At 41.5% G+C, this 26,869-nt stretch overlaps 1 protein-coding gene across 1 annotated transcript; it reads left to right on the top strand.

Moving 5' to 3' along the window:
* Positions 1-718: 718 nt before the first annotated feature.
* LY86 (lymphocyte antigen 86) lies at positions 719-26,869 on the top strand. Its single transcript, XM_058029271.1, has 5 exons — positions 719-1,045; positions 14,733-14,819; positions 16,222-16,350; positions 23,131-23,183; positions 26,126-26,869. Exons 1-5 carry the CDS (start codon positions 925-927, stop codon positions 26,219-26,221), a joined length of 486 nt encoding a protein of 161 aa, XP_057885254.1. The 5' UTR covers positions 719-924; the 3' UTR covers positions 26,222-26,869.

Below are 26,869 nucleotides of genomic sequence, written 5' to 3'. Positions count from 1 at the left end.
TCTGGCAACTGCAGTTTGAAATTCTGTTCCAGCCCTGGATCTTAAAACTGAATCAGGGAATTTTACTGGAGATGAAGGAACTCTCCCTCCTTCCCTCACTCCTTCCCTGCCATCTGCACCAGCCACTAATTTCTGCATAAAGCACAGCTTTAAAAGAGATAGTGCAAATGACAAATGTACATTTTCACTAGAGAGCCATTAAGTAACCAGGCAGACAGGAGGAAAAAAATTAAGTCTAGGTTTATCCGACTGGGTACAGTGCTAAATTGTATATTCCCAAAAAAACACTGAACAAAATCAATGTAAATGAAGGATTTAGCATAGTCAAGCAGAAAGAATTCATTCCCAAAAGTTTCAAGTCTTGCTTATGTGGTGTCAGCTTTATCAGACACACCTCCCTTCTCTCCAGACGACAGATTTGTTACTAGGAAAAACATAGAGACCAAACTGTTCATTTTCCAAAATTTGGGCTGACTTTGTGTGATTAAGATGGGGCAATTTGGATTGCAACTTTTTTTCAGCCAGAAGGCTGCAAAATAAGTCTGTTTGAAGTTTTGTCCCAAATGCTTTGACTTCAAGAGAAGAAACTGGCAGCAAGAGCAGAAATAAACACATTGCTGCATTGTTCCAGCAGGCACCAAGGCAGGACTATGCTGGGCAGTGAGTAGGTGTGATTAGCTCATTTGTCATTAGTTGAACACCAAGCAGAAAGCAGAAGTTGAAGTACACGGAAATAACACCCTCCAATTCTGATTAGCCTCTTGTTTATACCGCATTGTGGGAAGCTGAGGCTGCACTGGCTCACTTAACCCTTTTGCAGGCACGAATGTTGTAAGTCCCGTGTCCCTTGGAGAAAGGAAGGAACATCTCCCTCCCGAGTGTTAGCAAGAGGCAGAAGTGATCCTGCAAACTACCACCACCACCATGAAGACATCAAATGCTCTTCTTTTCATCTTAGTCCTGCTTTACATCAATGCCAGCACACAATGGCCTACGCACACAGTCTGCAAAGAGGACAACCTGGAAATATATTACAAAAGCTGCGGTGAGATTTTTTTACATTTCCATTTTCCTTTCAGCTGCTCAGCAGAGTTGTTCTTCTATGCAGTGAGAGATGCTTATAAAGCCAGGCAGTGAATGGAAGGGTTACACTCCCAAACTTCCACTGGGTTTCACATCTAAAATATTTTTCATGTTTCAAGTACAGCTGGTTTTGGTTCACACACACACAAACCTAACTGTATTTAGAAGATAATAAAGAGGAAATAATGTAACTTAATTCAGAATAATAAACTGCTGTGAAAAACCCAGTTTAGCATGAAAGAGATGGCTAAGATCTTTATCTTGAAGTTAGGTTAAAAAAAATATAGGAAGACCCTAGGTCTTTAACTTTTTTACCCTTGGGATGAAACAGGCTCTTCAATGCACAGATCTGCTGCTTTTCTAATGTGCGATGGAAATGTGGTGATGTGCATTCTGTCCTCCCACTAGGAATGACAAGGGACCCAGTGTGACAGTGGGAAGGATTCATGTTCTCTGCCATTGCCACTGTGCTTAGTGAGACTTCAGCAGCGGCCCTTACCAGAGGCATTTCCCAGGGATCACAGGGTTTTGTTTGTTCTTTAAATCTGTAGAGAAGAAAAGGAGCAAGCGACACTGGAATTGACTGAAAATGAATTCACTGAATGGTGCCTGCTTTCCACCTCTTGCTTTGCTGGCCGTGTGCCTCGCCTATTGTGCTGATCTGCTTTACAACTGGGACAAAGGGAATTAGATTCACAGACGCCTCATTCATTTTCCACACGTGATTTGAAAAGCGATTCATGGCAAATGAGCACCCTAGAGTTTGTTTTTCCAATTCATCCAGTTACAAAGGGTTTTCCCGGGGGCTTTTCCTCTCCTGTAGCTTTCATGCGTTTTTGCACACCCATTAAAATAAAGCCAGTGAGGGACAAGAGAAGTAAATAAATATTTGTAATGCTATTCTTTACTGGTCTGCTCCCAGGGGACTAAAGTCAGGCTTCACGTTCTATAATGGGTGTAAAGCATTAAGAAAATATTTAATTAGATATTGAATACAGACTTTGGTGTTGCCTTCATTTTAGTAAAAATTTATTGCATAAGAGAGTTCTGTTCCCTCAACAGGTCTCAGTCAGCATAAGATGCCTTGACACAGGCACAGGCTACACTCTGAGTGAATTCAAAGTATGATGAATTTGTCTGCTGGCATGTGCCAGTTAAATGTTGCTTCTTACTGTGCACATCACTGGCCTGGCTAACAATATGCATTTGTTTAGAGTCATTTGTTTCTGTCACTTCCTTTGGTTTGCCATGAACAGAAAGATAAGAGTAACATTCATTCAGGGAGAATTCACAGCTAGACAAGCACGAGCCAGAGATTATAAGGTCAGGTCCCACCACTTAGAGTGGTATTCTGTTCTCCTGGGCACAGCTATGGGAGATGAAAAGATTACATAGATGTGGTAACAATGCAAGAATTAAATAAGATTCCTTGTTTGAAGTCAGGTTCTATTCTCCCTTACTGCTCTGTCACATTAAAGTTGGGGCAACTTACAAGTGCCATCACAATGTCCTGCCTTGCCTTTTTCCAGAGGCTATCACGTGTAGCATCAGCCCAGGATACACCATCTGCATTGCTGCTGATGCAGTTCATAATCCAGCAGTTTGCATAAAGGAGAAGAATTTAAGGTGCTTGGGGTCAAGCCCCACAATCCACAGGTCAGCAGGATCAATCCAAGTACAGTAGTCCACATCTGCTTCAGAGAAGACCCTGTCCTTACTGAGCTCACTGGCAAGCTGACAGTGGTGCACAAGGTGCTGATCGCCCTTTCAGGAGAAGGGGAGCTTTCTCCCTACCTCATTTCACTGTAAGCCATAACTAGATGGGCAGAACATAACTCCATTTTCCATGTGTCCTGCCAATTGTTCTCACCCAGGAGGACACAGACTTGTCAGTGTTTGACAAGACCCTTTCCCATCAAATCCTCCCATTACAAATTTGTAATGGCAGCAACCACAGAGTTGATATTAGGCAACTTCCCACACTCCTTGCTATTTCAGAGGAATACTGCCCCATATGTCCCTCCAGTCTGAGAAATCCCTTTGGTATTTCCTGCTCCAGTGAAGGTATCAGAGGATGTCCCATTTGGAGGATAACAGGAGCCACAGTGAAGTAACAAGTACAAAATCTTAGGTAAAGGATTGCCTGTTGGCTTCAAGAGGGTGAGGATTTCACCTCTAATGTTGTTACTATAGACTCTAGGATGCTATCAGGGAATTAGGATTGAATCAAGTAAAATACAAAGATGTTAAAAGATTTTTTTATCAAGTACTTCACAACTTGTTTCTAGAGCTTAATGTCCTCTCTCAACAAATTATTGGAATTCAGTTTGAGCATTTAAAGAGGAGCCAAGTACCCATTTTTCCTTTGCTGTTTATCAGATCCTCTCCTATAATGCAGGAAAAATCTGACTAAATTCAAAAATATGGGCTAATATAACTGTGATTAATGCAACAGAGAAATTTAGATGGATAATTGAGAAAGTGAAGCCATCTCCTGTACCCAGGAGTAAGTTGCAATTGCTGGTCACAAGCAATTGTTCTAGCTGCATCTTGCTCCTATAGCATGTAAGATACAGGCATGCATCAGGCCCCCAGCCTCAGCCATGCTCTGGATCCTATAGAAAACATCCCCATTCCCACTCAGCCACATCAGACAAAATGTTCTGTAACCAGGACTACAAGTCACGCATGAAAAGAAGGGGCTGGACAAGATCCTAGTGATCGGTATAATGCAACTGTAAAAAAGAAATCAGACAAAAAATCTCAGCAGCAAGTCCATGGTAAGAAAATCAAGCTGAGAGGCAGGTGGTCTAAAAGTAGAGTAAATAGACAGTGTGCTGCCTCCTCTATGTAACCACAGGAGACATAACACCGAGACAGCCTATAAATAGCAAGACATTTCCTATTAGGGCCACTCTTCCTCTCAGGAACAAGTGACAAAAATGAAGGAAGATCTCAAATGACCACAAATCACTTCAGAAACCTGGGCAGAGATCCTGAGATAAAAGCAGCACAGGTTAACATCTCTGACTGAGAAAAGAGAACAGTAATTGGCAAGTCTATGCACAGACATGAAAAGAACCTGCTACACAAATGGCCAATTTCTACCCCTTTTAATTTCACTGTAATAATGCTTTTGATCTTTCTAGCTACATTATAAAAGGCAATTGTCTGGGAAGGGAAGGGCAGGTAGGCAATGGTAACAAAGTGCCCTGGGCAGATTCCAGTGTTATTTGAGTAATAGGCATCCACTTGGAAGTGCAAAGTGCAATGCAGTCAGAGACAACAGAACATAACTCCCTAACACATCTACCAGCACCTGCTTCTAGATCATTCATGTAAAGCCTAATTGTCTTAATTAGCCATGAAAATATTCTTAGTATGTAATGTTCAAATGGGACCCCCTTCATAAGGGAAAGCAGGTGATTGCTCCTGCAGACACATGAAAAATATTTTCCAACTATTTTTACAGCTCTTTCTTGAAATGTTAGGTGGGCCTGTATTAACACTTTAGTGCTTCAGAATGCCTGCTTTTGTTTTGACCAGCAAGCTTGCTAATTATTTAATTAAATTATTCAGATTAGGACCTGGGAGATCTTAGAGCTGCTCACTGCCTAAAACTGTAGGTTTCTTTACAGTGCAGAAACAAACACTGATAAGACAGAAGGTTCTAAAAAATAGTATGGACACCATCAACCATTAAGGACTTGTTTTCTGTGCACAGGAATAAATAACAGGGAATTTCAGGGAGCTCTTCAGAAGAGCCAAAGCAGTAGTATTCAAAGATGACATCTTCAGAAATATTCCCTAGACTCTATAAAAGACTGCTTAGACCACATGAGATTTTTAAATATAGACAAACATTTTTTCCCAGTTTATATCTGCTTTTGTTTTCTTTTTCTTCTGTTTTTCGTCTGAAGGAAGGTTAATAGCCATTAAAGTTTCAGGAGAAGGAGCAAACAATCAGTACTCATTTCAACCTCCTGAATTAAATATGAAATTGGCTGCACTCTTCATAAGTTTTAGATCTGTATATCTACAAATTTTAAAATAATAAAGCATATATAGGGATATGGGTAAACGTTTGCTATAATTCATGTCTTCTGCTAGACAAAGAGCCAGGGCAAGCTGGTCATCTAGGAAATTATTTTTACATGACAATGCCTCTTCCAAAACAGAGGAAGGTCATGCTGAACTTATGTCCAATGAGCTCCATGTTTGCTTGCACAGTTCTATGTCACACTTGAAGCAGTGTCATTTCTATAAACCTTTTTCCTGGCCTCCAGTGGCACAACAGGAGAGAGTAGCACTGCCCACTTCAGTACACACTTGCATTAAATTGCATTCATAGATAGAGGAACTCTCATTTTTTTGGCTTTTCTTTAAATGTGTGAGCTCGGATTTGGACCTCTGTCAAAATGGCCCCTTGAACTCAACAGGGTGTAGAAGCCACTCTGGTCAGACAGAGCATTACAGACATGCTCCTGTTAAACTCTGTACTGAGGGAACTTTTCAGTGCTTAAAATAAAACAAGTGGAGACAGAGACCAATTAGCTCACAATTTCCTGATGATTTGTCAGTCCTTTCTGAAGAGTTTCAGGCTTACTAGGGTCCCCCTCACACACTCATTATACTTTCTCCTTCATACTGAGAGATCAAAGATACTATTTTTCTTAAATTTCACTTGTTCCTTTTTTAAAAATACAACTGTAACATCAGATGTATTTTTAAAAATACACCTGCTCAATCAGCAATACCAACTTGTAAACAGTACTGTGAAATTGGTGTTAATTTTACAGCACATCACCTTCTGTTTTCTATGTCAACCAGTCTAACTATTCCTTTTCCCTCCCTGACCACACACTAATATTCTTTACTTAAAGGATGTAGGTAATCTGATAGCTTCAGCTGGGAAAGAAAGGTCTGCAAAAAGTTCTCACTCGTGCCGCTTCAGGGCAAAAATTCTTCCACATACTTGGTAAAAAGAGGTTCTTTTTCCATTATTCTTTGGATTTTTGGCAGACAGATTGAGCCAGATGCTTCTCTTGGACTTATTTATTTATTTCCCTCAAACAGTCTCCAGCAATTGCTTCTGCTTCTAAATTATTTAAAGCCACACGACACCAACTCCCCTCTGATTTTTTGTTGCATAGATTGCTAATGGGCAAACAATCAAAGAACGTAAGAATTCCACTTGAAAACAATTTTTTGTGTGTTTACTCTGTCCAAGTCATCTTACTGTCATAGCTTTGCTGTTGAATTCATCTGGTATAACTTACATATTCCAAGGGGAAGACCAGATGTGTACATATATACTTCTGGCACCAGATCCTAACAAACTGAAACTATCATAAGAATCAAGGTAGCATAGTTATGAGTGTGCATGCAAATCTTTTTTTTTAATTTTTGTCCCTCCATGAATTAAAACTATCCCATCTATTTCATCCTCCACATCTCATTAGAGGATTTAAACTTTCTTTTTTCTATGTGAACTCTTGAGGTGATTCTGAACATCATTTTGCCCTTCGTTCAGGTGAGGAGAGTACTTAGTAAGTTTTAAAATGTAAATGACATTGAGGAGCAGGAGACAATTTCATACCTCCAAGGCACTCTGGCAAAAACATTAGATTCAGTACCTAGACTTTAAATCTTTCAGTAAAATCAATATTAATGCTTTCAGTGAGACTAGTAGTGGAGAGAATTAACTTCAGCTGAACTTCTCCCACCAGGCTTTAAATTCTCCCATCTAATTTAGTTCTCAGTGGTTTCCTCACAGAGCCAAATTCTTCACCAAATCAATTAAGGTCCTGCACCATGGACTGCAAGAGGGTTGTTTATGTTAAGCACAGACAGCCTCTCCCGCTTATCTGCAGCTGATAAATCTAAACTGGTTGGCATGTTTTCCACCTACTCACTTTTGCCACGTCTTTGGTTGCTGTAGCCACCGAGTCACTCAGGTAAATGTAAGGATGGGTGGTAACAGTTCAGAAAGCAATCCATAGAAAACTATGTTCTATCCTTTGGAAAAATATAGGAGAGACATACCTAAAAATGGTATATTACATTGCAATCAAGAAATACTGTGGGCAAGGAAATATTGTCATTTGCTATTGGATACTGAATCTGAGCCTATGGAGGGAGCACTCTAATACACTAAACAGGTGAGTCACAGCCATTTTAAAAATTTGGTAAGATTTGAGATTAGCTCCTGTATTATATAAAGCAGAAATTATCAAAAGGCTGCATAAAGTCAGGAGCAAAAACAAACCACAGTTGATGATGAGTGCTCCTATGCAAAGTTTTCTCTGTAAGCCTCTAAGCAATAAAGCATTGCTACGCTTTCATGACATTGCCACACTTCCTTGACATTGCACATCATCTCATCTAAAGCTGTCATCAAGGCCTCAAAATATATCTGCACCCTATTATTCTTACAGTTTAGCAAAGAAAATAGAGGCAGGAGATCAGACACTCACAGCAATTTAATATCCATTGGGAAAAACATCCAAAGTATTCTAAGAAAAATTAACACCTCAAAATGAAAAAACTACACCAGCATTATTGTGTGTTGGTGTCACTGAACCAACTTTAAGGAGGCAACCTAAAACTAGGGAAAAACAGTAGCCATCAGGGACAAGATGCCAAATGCCCTTTACAGATTCACCACACACCAAATCAAAACCCTTTGGTCTGTTCCAGATGCTGCTTTTAGACTCAGGAGAGCTTCTAGTTGCCAAAAGCTAGCATTTTGAAAACTACCACAAATTATTTCAGTGCTTCAGTTTCCTCTTCACCTGAAGATGGATGGCTCCTGTCAAATGATCCAGCAGTGATCAGGCAGGTGGGAACCCAGCTAGTTTCCTCAGCAGAGGGAGCATGCCATTCCAACTGTAGCTTCCCGCCATGCTCCTGTAGTGGATTTAAACCCATCACGGGAAAATGGGAACATTTAGCCCATTTATATGCTGCTGATTACTGTTCTGTATAATCAGCGGTGTAGCTGCTCTCCCAGAGCATGGCATGTGTCTGACAGCAGGGCAGTTTCCAGCAATGTTTGTTTCTATTTCTGACACAACTCTGAAAGTCTGTTGTGAATCCCCAGTCATTCTGGCAAGCACTGATGTCCAGAGATCTCAATCTCAAGTAGGGCACTATGAAAAAATTATTTAAAAAAAAGCCAACACATTGAAGAGGGAAGAGACAGCTCTGATTAGGAATACAGGCAGTTACTGTAAGCATTTTATTCATCCAGTGCATGGTGTTTTCTTACCAACAGAAGAACAAAGACTTTCTCTCTCTAATACAGTCCCTGCTGGGCCCAGATTAATGCAGTATTTTCTTGTTACACTGCTCTAGTTGAAGCCTGCCCTGCCTGCCTTTCTCTCTCAAGCTAACTAGGACAAACCAGGATTATCAAGTACAGATCTATATGTGCTATCTCTCAAAGCCTGCATCTTTCAGTTTTGTCCTCTTAGACAGACTTGGATAAAGCTTTGTCATACCACACAAAGCACAGAAACTCCCCTTTCCCAAATACTACCTCTGGCAAAAGCAAGGAAAGAGCCTTCAGATACTAAGCCTCCCCTCAATCCTCAGCCAACAGATCTAACAAGCTTGCTCTTAGATAAGGTGGTTCAGGCAGGAAAAGGCAGGGAGACTCAGGGCATGTCTTTGACAAGGCTGCTTGATGCATGCCAGTGACACCCCCATCCCCAAACACGGCCCTGCACAGGCAGAGAGCCCCTCACACCTTCTGTCTTCACAGGGGCTTCCCTCCACCTCATCACATCAGCCTGCTGCTAGAAAGTCTCTTCCTCTCCTCTCCACCTGACATTTGGAGAAGCCTTCTAAGTTACTGTCTCTTAATATTTGCACATTTGGACATCATTTATGCTTCCCAATGAGTTTTATTTGAAATATCAAAAGACAAAATCTTTGTCTTTTATTTAAACTAACTTTGTAAGACACTGAAATCACCTTGCTGCAAAACTAAGGTCATAGGCATCAGCCAGTAATGCCTGTGCCTCAATCTAACCAAGAAATATATAAATGCTCTATGCATTACCAGTGTTCAGTATTTTTGGGAGAGGACTGGAAATTATTTAACTTGTATAAACCTTTTTTTTTAAAGTTACATTTTAAGTTTCTTTTGCTAGTGTCCTGGGCTTTTTTAGTTTATAGGTTATACTGAAACCAAATTTTCAGGCTTCCCTCTACAGCCATGTAGGTTTTATCAGAAAGGAAGCAGAGTTATTCACTCCATTGGACATCTCCAAAAGCTTCGGACGTTTGGGTTTAAGCAACCTCAGAAACCACAAGTTGATAGTACTGTTTGCAAAGGGGAACTCCCACAGTCTGTAACCCCAGGACATTAAGGATACACAAACTCTAATCTTCTCTATTCCTTCTCCTCTATGTTGCCTAAACAAGCCAGAAGAGTTCAGGTGATAAAACATACAGTGACTTCTGCAAATGAGGCCAGAGTGACTGAACTGAACTAGGCCAGAGTTCCAATCTGAATTAGGCAGGAGCCTGGAGCTGGTCATGGCTGAGTCAAGTGTCTTAGGATGAAGTATTCTGATGATAAAGTAGACACAGCCAGTGTGAGTCTCACAATTTATTCTGCTCTTCTCTGAACAGAGGGTCACTCTGCCCTTCCCAGTCACATCTGGAGGTGGCAGTGGCATGCAGTGAAGGCAGGCCTAAATGGAAGTTCATTAAACTGAAGGTGCTCAGGGAAATGCAGATGCATAACCAGAGAGCTGCTAATTCACCTGATGCTTCTTCCTCAGTAGCCTATAAGTAGATTCCAGTGTCAAATATAACCTTGAGCATTCAGGTTAATTCATTTAAATAGGCATTAAAGGGAAATTGTTGAACAAATACATAAAGTCTGAAATCCCAAACAGTTCCTCATTCTTTCCCTCTCCTTTCATCACCTTGAATGTTGTAAAGACTAATGATTTAATTTTATTAAGAGCTTTGAAGGTAAGGAGTATTGGGTAATTGCTAAATGTTTCTTCCTTGTGCTAATTTCCATCTCCTCTAGCACCAGCTTGTCCTTACCTGACCCTAGCCAAGTGCAGTTGTGCTATTTCATTCCATTCTGTGCCTTATCTGCTCCTAAAAGTATTATTTTGAAACACCCAAAGCTAACCAGTTTGGAGGGTCTTCTTACCCCTCCAAGGCTTACAGATGTGGACTTTTACAAGCAAAGCTCATCTGCTTGCTGCTACTATTCACTCATACCACTGATTTTCATGCTCATATGGAAACAATGTGATTTTAGAGCAGATTCAGAAGAGAGGAAAACCAGTACAGGATAGTAAAAAAGATAGGGGGGGGGGAAGGGGGAAGAGGGGGAAGAGGGGGGAAGGGAGAGAGAAGAATAAAAGACAGAGGCTGTTGAACACCAGCGCAGCAAAATTCCTAGAACAGGTGCTTCCCATCTGGCCGTGCAGTTTCTGTAATGCCCAGTTAATCATGCAGCAGCTCAGGCTCTAAGGGACATTGCCACAGTGGGTTAGCACATTATCATTCCCAGCTGTCCACTTCATCCTGTGCTCTGGAGAGCCCCTCCCAGGAGGCTGTAAAGGCACCCCCAGCTCACAGCCCTGTGCCTTTGTGCACACCCATGTTCAGCAGGGGCAGGAGCCACTGGCCCCACAACTGCAGTAACCAGGGCACAAAAGGGACTTCCCATCTGTTGTCCTTGTCACTGAGGTTACACTGCTGTAAATATGTCTGAGACAATCTACCTATGAACCTTCTACTAAGAACAAAAGCAGGGGGAAAAAGCTCTAGAAAGAGGAGTTCAGGAACTCATCTGAGCTTCTAGGCTGTACTACACACACCTGCTCAGTCTCCTAAGAGAAACCCAGCCAAATCCATCACTGTGAGCACCTCGAATAGCAAGTCAGGCTGAAATCTTGCACTGTGGTGCCAGTGCATGTGGAAAACCTCATCCCAAATCAATACAGGAACAAATCTTCACCAGGGTACTTGGGTAAGGGTGAAATAGGTGGTGGGATGCATGGGCTCAGATGGCACTAAGCCATGTCAGGGGTGATTGGTAGCAAGATGCCAGGTACATCCCAAATTCACCTCTCACAAAGCAGGATTGTACTACAGAAGTCAGTCTTCAGTGAAAGCTGGACATTCAGTGCTAGATACAGTTGGGAGCTCAGCCTCAGGCACAGCATCAGGTTCAAATAACAGGTCTGGAAAATCTTGGAGTGCATGGACGGTTCACAAAGCCAAAGGCTTTCTCGTTTCCCAGAGCAGTTGCCCAAAATTAAGTATTGCCTAGAGAGAAACTTGAGTCAAAATTCTGCTTCCAGACACTTTTCATGCTAGCTGTAAATATGTTGCAGCCTAAGTCCTTCTCACTAGATACACAAAAAATGCCCTTTTCCCCCTCAGTAAGCAGATTTTTACTGATAAACCTCAATGTGTTTGCAAAATTTCCAACAACATTTTGAGTGTTGGTGATTTATCAAAGCTGAACTGGAAAAGCAAAATTCTGCAACCAGTTAAAGAGTGTCTAGCTTTAATTATGGGAGAGGGAGCAGATTGAAGGGAGTAGGTGGAGGGAAGTCTGGGAACATACAGTACTGTGCACCATGAAATGTTGCAGGGAAGTGGAAGGCTGAAGGGCAGCCCCACGTATTTTAGAGATCTAACAGTAAATGTTATTGCTCTGCACATGTGAAAGACATAACATGTATTTTTTTTTCAGTCTAACCAGCTCTCTTCAGACTGAAGCAAACACGGAAGAATAAGTATTAAACCTCCATAGGAGACACACAGTGACTCACAGTCGTACATCTGAGATGAAAAACAAAAACGGCAATTGCTTTGAGTTGCCTTGGCCACAGGAGACACTCCTCATGATTTAAGGAAAGAGGGGGATGGCACAATCCCTTAGTGCATAAAGCCCAGCTGAATTTACAGATTCCTTCACTTGTCATGCAGCTAAAACCCAGAAGTTTCATTAGTTTTGTTATAGTAGCAACGTTTCTCCCTACTTTTTTGGGAATCCAGACTCCCTGGCCCCATAGCTTTAGCAACACAGCCATTCTTTCAATTGATTTCAGCAGGAGGTCCCCATATATGCCACAGTATCTAAGATTGCAAAATTGGATTGCTAATTCTGAGCAGGAATTTCCACAGAGATGGTCAGAAAATTAATTTGGGTTCTTTTAGCAGTGGAAAATTTTACATTTGTCAGCAACAGAGTAACAACAGAAAATTCAAGTGCTCCAATTCACAAATTTTTCTGGAATTCCTCATGTGAGTGCTTCCACACTCTCTTTGAGGACCAAACAGCACCTCCTGGATATGTCAGGATCTATGCTGCATCACAAGCAGTGCGGTAAAAGGCATCCATGGCTACAATGCACTATGAAATGAATCATCTGTCAAAGGACCTCAACCCATAGAAATAAACAGACATCCAAACTAAAATTACCCTGAGATCAGGGTCATTGTAAGAACCTTTCAAAAAAATCTTGGCTTCATGAACATACCCTTTCCACTCAGTGCTGAGAAATTTTAAACTAAAAGTTCAAATTCTAGCCCTAACACCACAATTTAGTTTGTTCATTAAAGTACAGCCTTTGAAAAGAAAAGGACATTATGTATGTTCTACTGCCATGTTTGACCGTACTCCCTCTTGAAACTGCAGACCCAACAATTTTAGTAACTCGACAACCAGCACTATTTGTAGGCATCAATGCCCAAATTGCTCTGAATCTGAGCAGCTGCTTCCTGAACCTTATCATCACACCACACACAAAACAGAAACAAGAGGGGCTCTAGCAGAAGTCCAGAGGAATGCGGAAGCCAAGCCCTGAAAGATGGTAGAAACCAGAGGGGAAGCAGGAGTAACGGCCCTGGAGAAAAGAGAAGTTTGACATGCTTTTCAGCTGGAGCAGGAAACTGCTCTCCTAACCGATTCCAACAGCTTCTGAAGCTGCAAAAACAAAGCTGGAACTGACAGGAATGAGAAAAAAAGAGGAAAGACAACCCTCTGACTGTGGCCACATTTGATAAACAACTGCAGGCACTAACTTTTTGTCCTAAGCAGATTATGCAACTGCAGAGACTGCTTTAGTGGTGTGGAGGACAAAATCCAGCACAAGGACACAGAGCTTTAGAAATATCAGCTCTTTTTATCTCCCTCCTTTGAACAGTCATTTTAACTTGCCCAAATTAAGGGCTCGGCTGTTAGCCCACACTGATAGTCTGTGGGCTCACAAAGCCTGGCTTATTTAGAGCCCTCCAGGTCCTCTCAACACTTTCATTCATTCTGTGATCTCCTCTAAGCAATCAGGTTTTGGTCACACAGGCTTGCTGATTGCCAGCTGCTATAGCTGTGGGGCACTGCTGCTAAAACAGGGTTAGACTGTGGGGATGCTGGCTCAGCCTCACAGAGGACACTTGTGACTCAAGTTTCACCACAGCATCAAAGGAAAATTCTCCCAACCTGTTATTTTCAACTCAATGAGAAGATTAGTTCAAGCAACAATAACTTAGAAAGAGAAATCAGTTCCCAAGTCTATATTTATCACTACCAGATCTGAGTAAACCAAGGAGCCTATGGCTGCTTCTGCACATGCCACAGCTGCTTCTCTTTTTTCCACGGAGAACTACGTTGGATGAACAGGCTGGCTGGAAAGCCATAATGAGGGACAAAACTATGCCTAAAGCAAGTTTGAGGCTCAAGGTATTTTTCCAAATTGGCCAAATCTTTCCCCTCCTGCCACAGCTTTGGAAAACAATTGCACATTCTATTGGTTGTGGCAGCTGAGCTGTCAGTGGTTGCTGCTGCCTGTCACCAGAGAGTGACATGTCAGCAAGCCTTCAGGCACAGCATCAGATCTCATGGAGGCTAGCAAGGAAGAAGGTGGAAGTGGTAGGAAAACAATTACGGTTTTACAAGAGTTTTAGAGCTTTTTGCAGAGAAAGGGATACTGCAGGAATTGGGAAGAATCACATTCATGATAATTATCAGTAAAAGGGCTTCCTTTGGCCCCACAGCTCTGCTCAAGTCTCCCAGAAAAAGAGAAATGTAGAATATTTTCTGGCTTAGAAATATCACAGGATGACGGACCCAGAAAAAAAAGTGCTGCAGTATCTGAGTTAACACAATTTCATTTTCAGTTTTGGACTTTTCATCCCACTCCAGAATTCACTTTCCTAATCAGCTTCACCAAGCCATCTTGTGAAGCAAATTAATTAATAAACATCTTCATAACCCATTGCTTCTCAGTGCTGAGGAAGGAATGGCAATGTGCAGAGTCTGGGAAAAGCAGTTGTGCTGAAATTTCACCACTGAATAAGTATTGGCTACCCACTTATTGTGGGGAACTTTCCTTCTTTGAGCTTAGTTAATTTTCCCACACAGTAGGTTCTAACGTCACACAGGTGAGCACCTGAGTGCACTTCAGACTGAAGGGGCAGGAAGGACACAAGTAGCTATTGAATGCAGGGTATGGGAGCGCTAAGCACTTCTTGGAGAACTTTTAAGAAATATGTAATTTATTTTTTATAACATTTCTATTATTTTATATATTATACATACAGTCTCAATAAAGTATCTCATTAAAGATACAACTTGTAACCCACTACTTTGTGTCTTCAAACAGATCCCCAGCAAGATTTTGCTCTCAGCATTGACCATTGTCCTGATATTGCAACCCACACCTTTAACATCAGAGCTGCAGCGGTCCTAAGTAAGTGAATTGCTATTTTCTCATGCTGTACACAGGTAATTCATGTGTGAGTGTTGGTATTAAGAAGTAAGCAAGGCTTACAATCTCCTATAAAATATGAATGGGCTTCATTTCTTAGAAATTTCAAAACCCGTGCAGGGTTACAAAAATGTCAGTTCTATTATCAGCTTGGCCTCAGACTACATCTGTCACCCTAAAGAGGTCATATCAGCTTTCAGCCCCTATTCTGCTCCTGCTCTTCATTTGTACACATGGAGAGCCAAGGAGGGGCTGCTCTAGAGCTCATTATCTTCATAGCTAAGTCTTCTGAGGAGAGTCTTGCTGACTCTCACACACATTCTTACGTCAGTACCTCACCAAACTTCCAAGGCTGTGACCCTTGCAGGTAGGGGTCTGAATGGACTCCCACAGAGCAACATGGGGATACCCCTCTGTCCCTCCTGGGTGTACAGGGTAGTGTTCTGGGAAAGTGCTGGCCTGAGGCAGCAGTCACACCATCAGTTTGCCACCTGCACTAGCTGAAATTACACCCTTCAGCACCTGACTGATTAGCAATAAAAGGTAAAAACTGGGTGCACGCTTTAATATTAGCCATTGCTTGCTTTGTGATTTTTTCATGGGAAAGTCACATCTTGCAGACCTGAGCCCAAGCTCATCTAGATCCTGTACTACCAGAGCATAAATATGAAAGAGCTGCTGTATGCTCTTGGTGTTGAAAATAAATTTGTGTGCCAAGTGTCTTTTAGCACCTGGGAATGCTTCCTTGCATGCAAAAGGTCTCCCTTCCTGTCAGACATGTGGGCTATTTGTCCAGGGAGCATCAGTTTTCAGGTGGCTGAAAAGGTAAACAAGCCTGAAAAAAATCACACTACAGACATTTGCAAATAAGTCAGAGTACAGGACCTCCATCAAAATCCAGTAGCCTCACTGGCTCTGCCTGCATCAGCAAGCCAAGCACAAGGAGGCAACCTCCTAGAACTGCCAAGGTGCTGTGCTGGTCCCTGGCACAGGTTTGGCTCAGGCCAGTTACTGTTTTCCCAGGCAGCAGTTTGAGGTCACAGGTTGCTCCCAGGGGCCCATTGAATATGATCCCTCTGCTAAGAACACAAGAAAAGTTTAGATATAAGGACAGGAGATTTGCTGCACCACTTGACCTCAGAGTCAGAAAAGGGTCATGAGCCTAGTTTATTTAACACTCAAGAGAACTGCTATTATGTCCCCTGTCATATACCTTGAAGGCCTAGAGACCTCTTCCTGAAGCACAGCTTTCTATGTATCAGGAGTCCCCTGTGAAGAGAAATAGTCTATTGGCTCAAACAGCAGGGAGGAAAAAAATAGAATCTTTTTTTAAATAAAGTTAATCCTCGCACTTTCTCTGAGCTCTCTTTCTCTTTGTGTATAGAGCACAGCATCAAGGAGCTCTATGTCAAGATGAACATGATCGTAAATGGAAGGACTGTCCTAACATACTCCGAGACGCTTTGCGGACCGGGTCATTCCAAGCTTATTTTCTGTGGAAAGAAGAAAGGAGGTAATTTAGGTGGCACTCTCAGTGTTTGATGGCTACTGAATACTCCAAGCAGGATGTGCCTGCTGTGCTGTTGACTGCACCAATACATTGTAATGTTCTGTTTACTTCACCAGCATGTTAATGGTGACAGGAACGCAGTAGGACAGAGACATTTTAATTGAAGGGCCTGCTTTTCCCCCCCAACCTGTTTGCTTGCTTTACTTTTAATCACAGAATATTGCACACCCCTGGGATTTCAAGTCCATTAAAAGTAACTGTGGTTATGTGACCCCCATGCACCAGCAGGGAGGTTCATAAGCCCTATTTAGAGGCACGTGCTTGTCATGTGAGCAAGAAGTATGGCAAAAACAAAGGCTACTTCTGTAAAAGAAATGGCTGAGCAAATAAACAACTATTCTGAATATGTTCTTCACTATTAAGGAAGTCACACCTCCTGTCCTTAAAGGCAATTCTTAAATCACTTTATGAGGAAATATGCTTGAATAAGGGTATTTGGAAGATACTATTTGCTACCATCTATGGTTTGCATCTTTCAGTTCAACATGTGCCTATGCAGCAATCAGATGAATTCAGCTCATGCCAGTCACACTGCCACCTGGCAAAGACTTGCTGTAGTTGGTTTAGAGTGCTATTGCTTGCCCCCAGAAAACCTCCCAGGCATCTTTGGGCCCAGGCCAGCCTGGGCACCTCAAGAACCCTTCTGACACAACCCAGGCTAGGTAGTGCCGAGTTAGCTGTGCCATGTCCAGAAGAGCTGTGGTCATGCTTCTGGACTGCAGTAGGCATGTATCCATTAATTTTTAAATCACCCTCATATCATGATCATCTATTTAGGCTGATTTTATAAAAACCAAGTAGAGCCACAGAGCAGTTTGAATTGTCAGAGCACCGGCTAGTTACAGAAGCTCTGCTCTCCTTGAGTCACTGACGTCTTCAAGCTGATAACACTGCAATAACTCATGTGCAAGGGCCATGAGTTTAAAGAGCATGCACAGCACTACTGCGAAGACAGCTCCTGGAAAATGACTAAGACATTTCACACTGCACAAAACTATCACAAAGAATAATAGAGAAATGCTGCATGAGCAACCAATTATGTAAATCATGTAAGCCAGATAGACAAAAAAATTAAATTCAGAAGTTTTTTCAATTGTGTATTGAATCACAAGAGGAGAAAACCCACCCACAGACCTACTGAAAAACTATCTTATTCTGATGAAGTACTTAATAACATCCTTCAGTGAATACATTAAGGAGAAGTAGAGTCAGTCCTGAGCTGAGCACAAACTGCTATTCACTCATTAAGCTAGAAAGCCAAAACCTCCTGGGGTTCCCAAGTCTCTTAATCTTAAACTGACAGGCGATTGTTTCTGTTAATTGAAATACATTATGACATAAACACATAGTTGGTTGTTTGAATAATACTATATATCTTCATTTAGAAGTACCCTTACTTCAATGCAAAGACGTCTGCCATGCACTTTTTAATATACACCCTCTCATCCAGTAGCTGTTTTTATTTAGTAATTAAGTCACAGTGGGAAAGAAGTGAACTTTCTCAGGTTCAAACTGAAAATGGGGTATTTCTTAATTAGTTGACAGTTGAATCTACCCATTGAGCTGAAGACAAATTTAAGGCAGTTCAGGCATAATTTACCATATTAGCACAGCTGTATATCTGACCTAATGCCTGTGCAGGAAGGACAACTTGTGAATGGCCAAGTATGCAGACTAAGGCACAGGAGAGCAGACAGCCCTTTCAACTGAAGCTTTTCATGGAGAGCCCCTTTTCCCCTGTTGTATGGGCAACATTTCCAACATCTGGCCAGACCTGACCTGAGTTTAAATGTAGTTTCACACAGAATTTGCTTGCCTTTCATAAGGAGGTCAAAAATTGCCTGCCTCTCCCTCTCCCAAAATTAGACAGAACATCATCCTTCTACAGGTTTTGTTGATCCACTTACTTGTGGGGAAAAGCAGAGCAGAAGTTACAAGAAAAAGAGAGTTTTAAGAGCCGGATGTGGCAAAGTCTTCGTTATTTGAGGGAAGTTTACTTTTTTCTTTATTTATATTTGCTCTCCTATAATGCTACAGTTTTTTTCATGACTAGAAATACTCTCTGTGCTGGAAAGACTTAAAATAGCTGGAGATCTCATGTTCATCATAATCATATAGTATTTACTATTTTTGTTAACCAAAGGTCATGTCTGGCACTGCTCACTCAGGCTCATAAATAGGATTCCAAGATCTTTTTCTTTGAGCTATGTGTCTGTTGTGAAGTTGTTAGCTCAAAGTTTGCAAGGAAATTTGCCATTACCTATTTAGGAACAATAGCAACACAATTGCTAAACTCTATGTGGCATAACGTGAACTCAAGCCTTCCTCTTTTTTAGTAGAATGTGCTGGTTATTCCCCATTTCCTCCAAAGAAAACAGTTACGTAAGATTTAACACATTTCCCAATGCAATCACTAAAATCAGAGTGGAAGATCTACAGGGTAATATTAAGCAATGTGCCAACAACAGCTTGCAGGCTTAAGCAAAGCCACCTGACAAAAAGATAGCTGCCTCCTCTGCAAATTTTCTTTTGGGCTCGACTGACACAGGCACCATCAGAGCACTTGCACAATTCCTTAAGCACACACCCCAGACCACAGGGAAACCCCCACCTTGCTTCAGACCTCCAGTCTTTTACATTATTGTCCCTTTCAGCAGGTGTCACAGTGAGCAAGTTTCTAAAACAGCACTTGTGAATAAAAGTAGGGAACATAACATGAATTAAAAGATTGGCTATCAAATTAAGAATGTTGGTTGCTGTTTCTGAGAAAGCAGCTATACCACAAAGCTAGGTCTTTGGGCTGACACACAATGCCATCTTGCTTAGCCCCTTCACCTCACCTTGTCCTCACCAGTAAGAGAGTGAATCTTTCTCACCTGGCCATGTATTTACATGTTTTTCCCCCACTCAACTAGACATCTATAGCTGGCAGTTATTCACATCATTCCTACATCCATAGCACCCACAGAAGCTTGTGTCAGTTGCATCGGTGCAAGATTGTGTCCTAGAAGAACTCCAACATGGAGCATTGAAGTTCTAAAAATATTTAAAATATAGAAAAAGGAAGAGGTGGGTGCAGATGTACAGGGCCTTTATATAGTATAGGAGTGTGAGAACACATAAAGATTTTCAGTGAAGGGAAGATTTGAGAAAGAGGAGTGAGAATTTCATTATAGGTGTTTAGTCAGGAAGGAGAGGCATCTTCATGACAAATGATAACTAGTAATTTGAAGTAATCCTCAGGAAGTTCTTACTTACACATTTGAAAGCTCTGCCTCAGACTGGAAACTACTAAAAGCATGCTCACTAGCAATGAAAAGGGCTAAGTCCCTTTTGGTAGAAACAACAGTGAAAAGCTGATACAAAAATACAGTAGTATCACCTTGATTCAGTGGTACAATAGAAATATTTTCTAGGCAGTTCTACTGAAATCACTTTCAGATAAATCTATAAGAAAAAGGGCTGAAAGCAAATCACTGATGACAGCATCCTTGACAGGTACCATAAATTACCAGCAGACAAAGGGGAATATTTAATTGGAAAAATGCACTCATAGTTTATGCTCTTCCAAATGTGTGAGCATTTTTTGCAACCGTATTTGGGCTTTTCTCTAGGAAGACCATAGAATTCTTTCAATAAGATAGGCTCAGTGTTTGTGACAGTTATACTTACTGCAGCAGATGTGCTCATCCTCTTTTAATGGAGGAATGTAAAAATGTATGAATATGTGGAGAAAAAATGCATAATCAGGCGCTGTGATAAACTGCAGTCCTTCAAGCCTTGGAGGATGTTTACACTTCTGGAATTATAGTAGAAATCCCCATGCAACTGGAACACTGAATGGTCTTTGAAAAGCCTGATCCACTGAAGTTTCCATGGTCCAAAGTGAATATCAATGATAAAATTCAGCAGATTTATAAATCCATAGTATTTCCTGACAGGTCTCAACTAGCTGAAAATGAAAGCTGCCCTTGCTTTCCTATTAGGACATACTTCCAAAAGCAGCATAGTTTCCTCCTCCCCATTGAAACCAGGAAGGTTACAGAAGTTTTCTAAAGAACTGGTTACAGAACACAGAATTGTTGAGGTTGGAAAGTCATCTAATTCAGTTCCACATACTTCAAACAGGGCCATCTGACAGCCAGTTGCCCAGGACCATGTGCAGGGTAAGGTTTTTAGATATACCTAAGGAGGGATGCTCTACAACCTCTCTGGGCAACCTCTGCCAGTGCTCACTCACCCTCACAGTAAAAATAAAGTCTTTCTTGATGTTCAGGAGAAGCCTCCTGTGTTTTAGTCTCCTCATTGGAGAGATGTTCTAGTCCCTTAATTATATCAGTGGCCTTTCACTGGACTTTCTCCAGCACCTCCATACAATTCAGCTGAACCCTGTTTAAAAAGAGCTAAATAAGGGTAAAGCTGAAGCATAAAGCAGTAAATGCAGACCTCAAACTGGACAAGCAGCACCTGCTGCTCCGCATTTGAAGGCTCCCTAAAAGATAATACAGCCCATGACAATGATTTCTTTGATAACAGAGCAAAGGCATAGCTACAACATATCAGAGCAATCAAGGAAAACTTCTCAGAGTGGGCTGAGGCAGAGCCCTGAGACCACATTCATCTAGTTACTTTATCACAGTGAAGTGTGTGGGGAAAAATAGCTTCTACCTACACTAGATGAGAGATTAGCATTGCCATCATTTCAGAAGCAAATTTATGGCCTGATGACACCTACTTCATTTTAAAATACAGGCTTTGCAGAGCCTGAATGCTGCATCTATGTTTTTAGATTCCGGATGGCTTTCTGAGAGCCTAGATGAGATCCTAACAAGCCACGTGATCCAAGAGAAGCTTCCATGTCCCCATGCAGAAGGGCTTTGGGCGATTGTTCACAGCCCAGTCTCCTCTCCACCCTTCTCTGCTGTCACCCAAGATTTGCTAGGCTGTGAGTTGGCTGAAGAAAAGGTAGCCCTGCAAGGCTCTCTACTGAACAAAAAAACATGCAAAGCACGAGCCCCAGCACTGCATGGCCCACACCACCCTGAGGGGGCAGCTCCCAATATGCCTTAGATCACATTGACAAACACAGCTCCCAGGGGAGTCACTCATCATTATGCAGTCTTCAGTGCCTTTAATTCTCATTTAGAGTCTATTAAAGCTGTGAACCAAGAGGTGGGCTGTACTGTATTTTTAAAATTTTTGAGTCACTGCTCACTGCAGTGGAGATGTGTCAGACTCCTGGGCTCTGGCTTCGTGCACAGAAGCGAGTGGTGATGGCGACAGCTCTCTGAAAACAACAAGACTTCTTGCTGTCCACACGAATTAGCCAGGGATGCAGAGGGGAATGAGTACAGTACAATTGCTGTAGCATAGCTGATCAGTTTGAGATTGACAAACAAAGACATACTTATTCTGTTCTCTGTTTTGGGATTAGGTTTTTCAGGGCAACACTAAGTTGTTTTGCATCTTCTCCACCTCCCAGGATCATCAGGGCATTACATGAAACAAACTTCTCACTAATGCAAAGGTGTAGAACACTGGTGATAACTCAGGTTTCTCCTTTTCCTAGTTTAGCTTATTGTCATGATTGTTTCATATAATTTTGTTACAAGACTAACATTTCACGTAATTTGTGGGAAAAACTTTTGTGGACTGTTTTCCAAGTCCATGCATGGTGAGGTGGATAGACCATACAATCTAAAGATGTTACAGATCTTTTATCCAACATTTCACAAGAAACAGTTTAAACCAACAGTGAGACTAGACTAAAACTCTCTAGAAGTGACAAGCATCAAAATGCCAGCACATACTCATATAAACACGATGAAACACTCCTCTGTCACTGTCAAAGTAAGGAATATTTCATGACACCTACAAAAAAGAATCCTTAAACAGTTCTTAGACTTTTCCATGACTTGTGTGGGGCAAGTTGTGCAAGAAATTCTGAAATACTGAAACATCTACAAGTTTTATTTTCAGTCAAGTCTGCACAGTTTGGCCCAGTAAGCTATGAAGAAGTAGGAGGAACTGCAGAACAGCTTGCTAATTCTCTCCATTAATGCCAAAGTTGCCCTTTCTTCAACAGCCAAGAGCAAGCATGCCTCGTACGATTAGGGAGATGAGGATTGGAAGGTGGAACTCCCAGGCTCTATTCCAGTCACCAACACGGTTGTGATGGCTTTAAAACCTCATGTAACTTCTTGCTGAATGCTCCCTCAGCAGAGAGACAGACATGCTTTTATTACTTTAAAGTCATGTTCAGCAAGCAGTCAGGAGTCCACACCTACAGAAATACTCAGCTCAGATTGTTTTTTCTAAAAGTTACCAAAACAGTACTGTTTGTCTGCTGCAGCTTCAGGTGTTTGATGGTTCATGCTGAAGGACTTGGGCCTGGCAGTCCCCCCCTCCCCTTTCATTTTCAGGATGTGTGATGACATAGGTATTCCCACCTGGCTGTGCAAAGATGTGCCCCTTTTCCATTCACATGGGCTGCAGATGCTGCTTGAGCCCAAGCTTTGCCTTGCTTTCCCCATAAGGCAGTAGACATCCTGATATTTCCCCCAAGGGGGCTGTTGCAGGACTGTGTATGGAGCATTTTGCACTTCCATAATACTTGTCACTGGAGGCTTTGAAATGCTGTTACCAAAAAAGCATCTATGATCAGCTGACTTTTTCCTTCCCATGCTGCATGTCTAACCATCCGTCACCTTTGTTGCTTTCCAGAACATCTCTCTTATGAGGGGCCAGTCACACTGGGAATCAAAGAAATCCCTCAGGTAAGTTGGTTGCAGCTGTGTCCCCAAGCAGAAGGGCTTCCCAGATGAGGTATGGTCAGAGGACTACCAGCAATCACCCCAGCACATTCCAGGCTTCCCCAGCTGGCACACTGGATCTGATAGTGTTTTATATGAATAATCCTCTTCAACATGAAATTAAGTGGCTTTGCTTATAAAGAGTTACAGAGGCACTACTATGCAGCAACAATTTTTTTTTCAGGATAGCAGATGTCTGTACCAGCTTTAAGTCAGACAGCCATAGAGTTCTTTAGTAGGCTCCCCCTCTCTTACTCTTAAAATAGCAAGAAAAGAAGCAGTTCCAGGGGACTCCCAAGAGACCAAGGCTGCAGTTTTGCTCAGCCCTTAGTGAACTGAACAATTTGAAGAAGCTCATTCATCCTGTCTGGCTATAAAGGCATTTTAGATAACTACTGCAATTTAAAGTGTTCCACTGTACGTACATGGTGTCAGGCAAAGAGACCAAGGTCTCCTAGGTGGCAACTGAAGGTACAAGTTATTAGGCCAAGAATACTTTCTCTGAATTTATGGAGCCTTAAAATAAGAAAATAATTTCTTAGGAAGGTGAGAAAACAGGCAGTACTCTAGACACTCCTCTGAATTTCCTGGTCATCCATTACAGATGGTTTTTACTCCACACGCAGCTAAGTCTTCTAGAAGCTCAACCAAATCACTCTGCAAAAAAAGATAGATTCAAATGCTGAATGCAACAGTCTCTTAACTGGGCGCAGCATGAAGATATATTTGATCAGTACATAACAAAGGATTTTTAGAGACATACAACGAAGAGACTGGATTGAAGGGAAGAAAGCAAAGTCTTTGATTATCAAGGCATCTTGTTGAGAATGTAGCAAAGAAAGGATCACAGTCACCACTGAAAAAGCATAGAGTTCAGGTGGTCAGTCAAATACCCCTTAGATTTACTTGGAGAAGCACAGCATGAGCTCTCAATTCTTCAGCAGCAGACATAAAATATATGTCAGAGGCTCAAAGATGAGGTCTGGGATCTGCTCAGTACTGGATTGCTCCAGGCAGGAAAAGAAAACAGGATCAGAACAGGGATACAGAACGAAGACATGAGTCCCAAAGAACTGAGCTTGCCAAGACCTGCAGAGGTGATAACAAGGATAGCTGGCTTCTGGGAAGATCGAGCCTCCTTAAGTGCTACCATCTCATATGTCTCAATCTTCCTTTGGTGAAAGCAGCAACCAGGGCCTTCATTTTCCCAAAGCTTTCACACAGGGAGCTGGACCCCCATTATGCAGGCTGTTATCCCACCCTAACCAGCCTGCTTCCCTAAAGGCTATACCCACAGAGGCTGTGTTGAGCATTGCCTTTTGATGTCTCACACAGGAGTGCCTGAGCTCACATCAATCATCATCCTGCTCCAGGAGCAGCTTTACTAACATACTTTCGTAGTAAAGCCTCAAGACAAACTGAAGAATAGGTCTTTAAACCAAGCAGAAGCCATAGAAACATGCACACATTCCAGTAAAACTCCAGTTCTGGGCAAATTAGCTGAATTTTCAGCTACTTTCTGGAGCCAGAAACTCCAAGACTGATCACAAGCCTCTTTTAATAACATTTTTCACCACAAGCAAAAAATTATTCTGAAGGAGAAAAAAGAAATCTAACCACTAATAAGCAATGGAAATTAGTTATTATGAAGTCTCTTCCGTGAATTAAACTATAAGCTTTTAGAGAGTTAATATACTTGTGAGAAAAGGAATAGGAAGCCTCTTTTGTTAATTAATCAATCAGGCAAATAATACCACAAAAAGGAATTATTCCATACAGCAATCATCTTCTGCTCATTGCAAAGAACAGCCTCATCCGAGAAGCCTGAGGCGTGTTTGCACACTCCACACAGGAATTACAACCAGGCTCTATTCTCAGGAGCATGTTGCCATTGGGCCTCTCTCTAAATTTAGGTTTTACTCTTGAACCTCTCTATGAGGACACAGACCAGGTATTGCTTTAAAAATCCCATTATAAAAGGCAAATGCCAAGAAGCCTGACTCATTTCAGCCATGTCTCCTACTCCACAGCCAGAAAGGCTCTAAACAGGGCAGGAGCATTCTGTGGTTCAAAGCGAGGAGGTCACTGCTGCCAACCTCTCCTACCCCACATTTTGCTCCCCCCTGTGCTCCAGCAAAAATATCCAGAAATAATTACTGCAGAGCCAGCAATATACCAATATGCCAGTGAATAAATCTAGTTCACATCTTCTTCCAAATCTGTTAAAGCCACCTCGGTCACGTCCCCGTACAGGGCTTCTCCAAGTGTCTGGAGAGAGCAATCTTGACCTATACCAGATAGCCATGGCTTCTTTAAGGTTCAGATATTTTTTTTTTGAAATGATATAAGTTCTCCCCAAAGCCTGAATTTGTACTTTCAACTACACAATTGGAAATCAGACTACTTCTTGTTTTATTATATAGGAATTCATTATAGATTGAGTCATCTATACACATACTTCCCCCAGTGCGTTCTGTTATAAAAATTCATATCACTAACACTGAACAACAAGATCCATGTAAGAGAAGTGCCAGAGAATTGACCATCTCTTTTTCCAGTTACTAAACAGCACAGGCCATATTGTGCTTGCTTATAAGAATCATGAGAATTTACAGATTTACGTAATTTATAGATTTGAAGAGATTTTTTAATGCAGCAAAACATTTCATTCCCCTTGCACTGTTTAATTTTCAGTTTGTGCTGTCAGCATTGATATCCCTAAGGAGAGTATTTTGGCAGAAAATATGGGCACATCCTTTACCACCTCTGAAACATTTGGAGCAGGAAGGTTTTGGAGAAACTTGATGGGAAAAGAATTGTTCTGTTTCTAAAAAGAGGAGTCAGAAACTTAAGCAGTTATACAGTACTGATGGGCTAATCTCTTGCTTTGCATTTTTCTCATACAGGGAGATTACACTATTTCAGCAAAGCTGACTAATCAAGATCACGTCATTGTCGCTTGTGCCGATTTTACTGTGAAAAATTATTTAGACTATTATTAGCAACAAACCGATTTCATGAAAGCTACAGACTACTATTCAAGTCAAGTAGGCTGCTTGCATGCTATAATGATTCTGAAGAAAATAATCCTCACATGGTGATTCTCATGCTGTTCCCCTTTATAAATTTGCTATTTTCAAGAAGTTACTAGATCCTCTAGTGGTAATTTTATCTCTAAACGCACACTGTAGCCTACTTTTTTCTTCTAATATATACAGCTGTAAAAAGAAAGTATCCAATACCAACACTTTCATTTTAGGATGAAAATAGCATGAGGCAGAACAGGCGAGAGCCTAAACACTTTTTGCAGTAAGTTATGGAGGTATCCATTTCCAACACAGGCTAGAAGATGACTTTCACATATATCACATATTATGCAGTTACAGAACTCAACATCTTAAATCTTCTCTGGAGCCTGTCTGGAGATTCCACTAGCACAGCTTTTGTTATAACTACAAAACAAAAGGAAATAGGATGAACATGCCTTTTTTCCAGTGATCGATGTCATGTCACTGGATTCATATCATTCTAGTCTTACGGAGTCTACCTGGAATTTTTTGTTCTGTAATGTCTTTTAAGGGATGCGTGAATCATTCTGTACTTAGGCTATGTGCTCTTCTTGCTTCTCAATAAATTCATAATGAAAGGCT

This window comes from Melospiza georgiana, chromosome 1 (assembly GCF_028018845.1).
Source record: "Melospiza georgiana isolate bMelGeo1 chromosome 1, bMelGeo1.pri, whole genome shotgun sequence".
Taxonomy (NCBI): domain Eukaryota; kingdom Metazoa; phylum Chordata; class Aves; order Passeriformes; family Passerellidae; genus Melospiza; species Melospiza georgiana.
The sequence above is the reverse complement of the archived record's forward strand: the minus strand, read 5'-3'. Positions and strand labels throughout refer to the sequence as shown.

Excerpts from the sequence above, each read along its gene's own strand:
- LY86 (XM_058029271.1), top strand. The coding sequence starts at position 925 with ATGAAGACATCAAATGCTCTTCTTTTCATCTTAGTCCTGCTTTACATC. Across the intron at positions 1,046-14,732 it reads AATATATTACAAAAGCTGCG|ATCCCCAGCAAGATTTTGCT; the intron begins GTGAGATTTTTT and ends GTCTTCAAACAG. Across the intron at positions 14,820-16,221 it reads CAGAGCTGCAGCGGTCCTAA|AGCACAGCATCAAGGAGCTC; the intron begins GTAAGTGAATTG and ends CTTTGTGTATAG.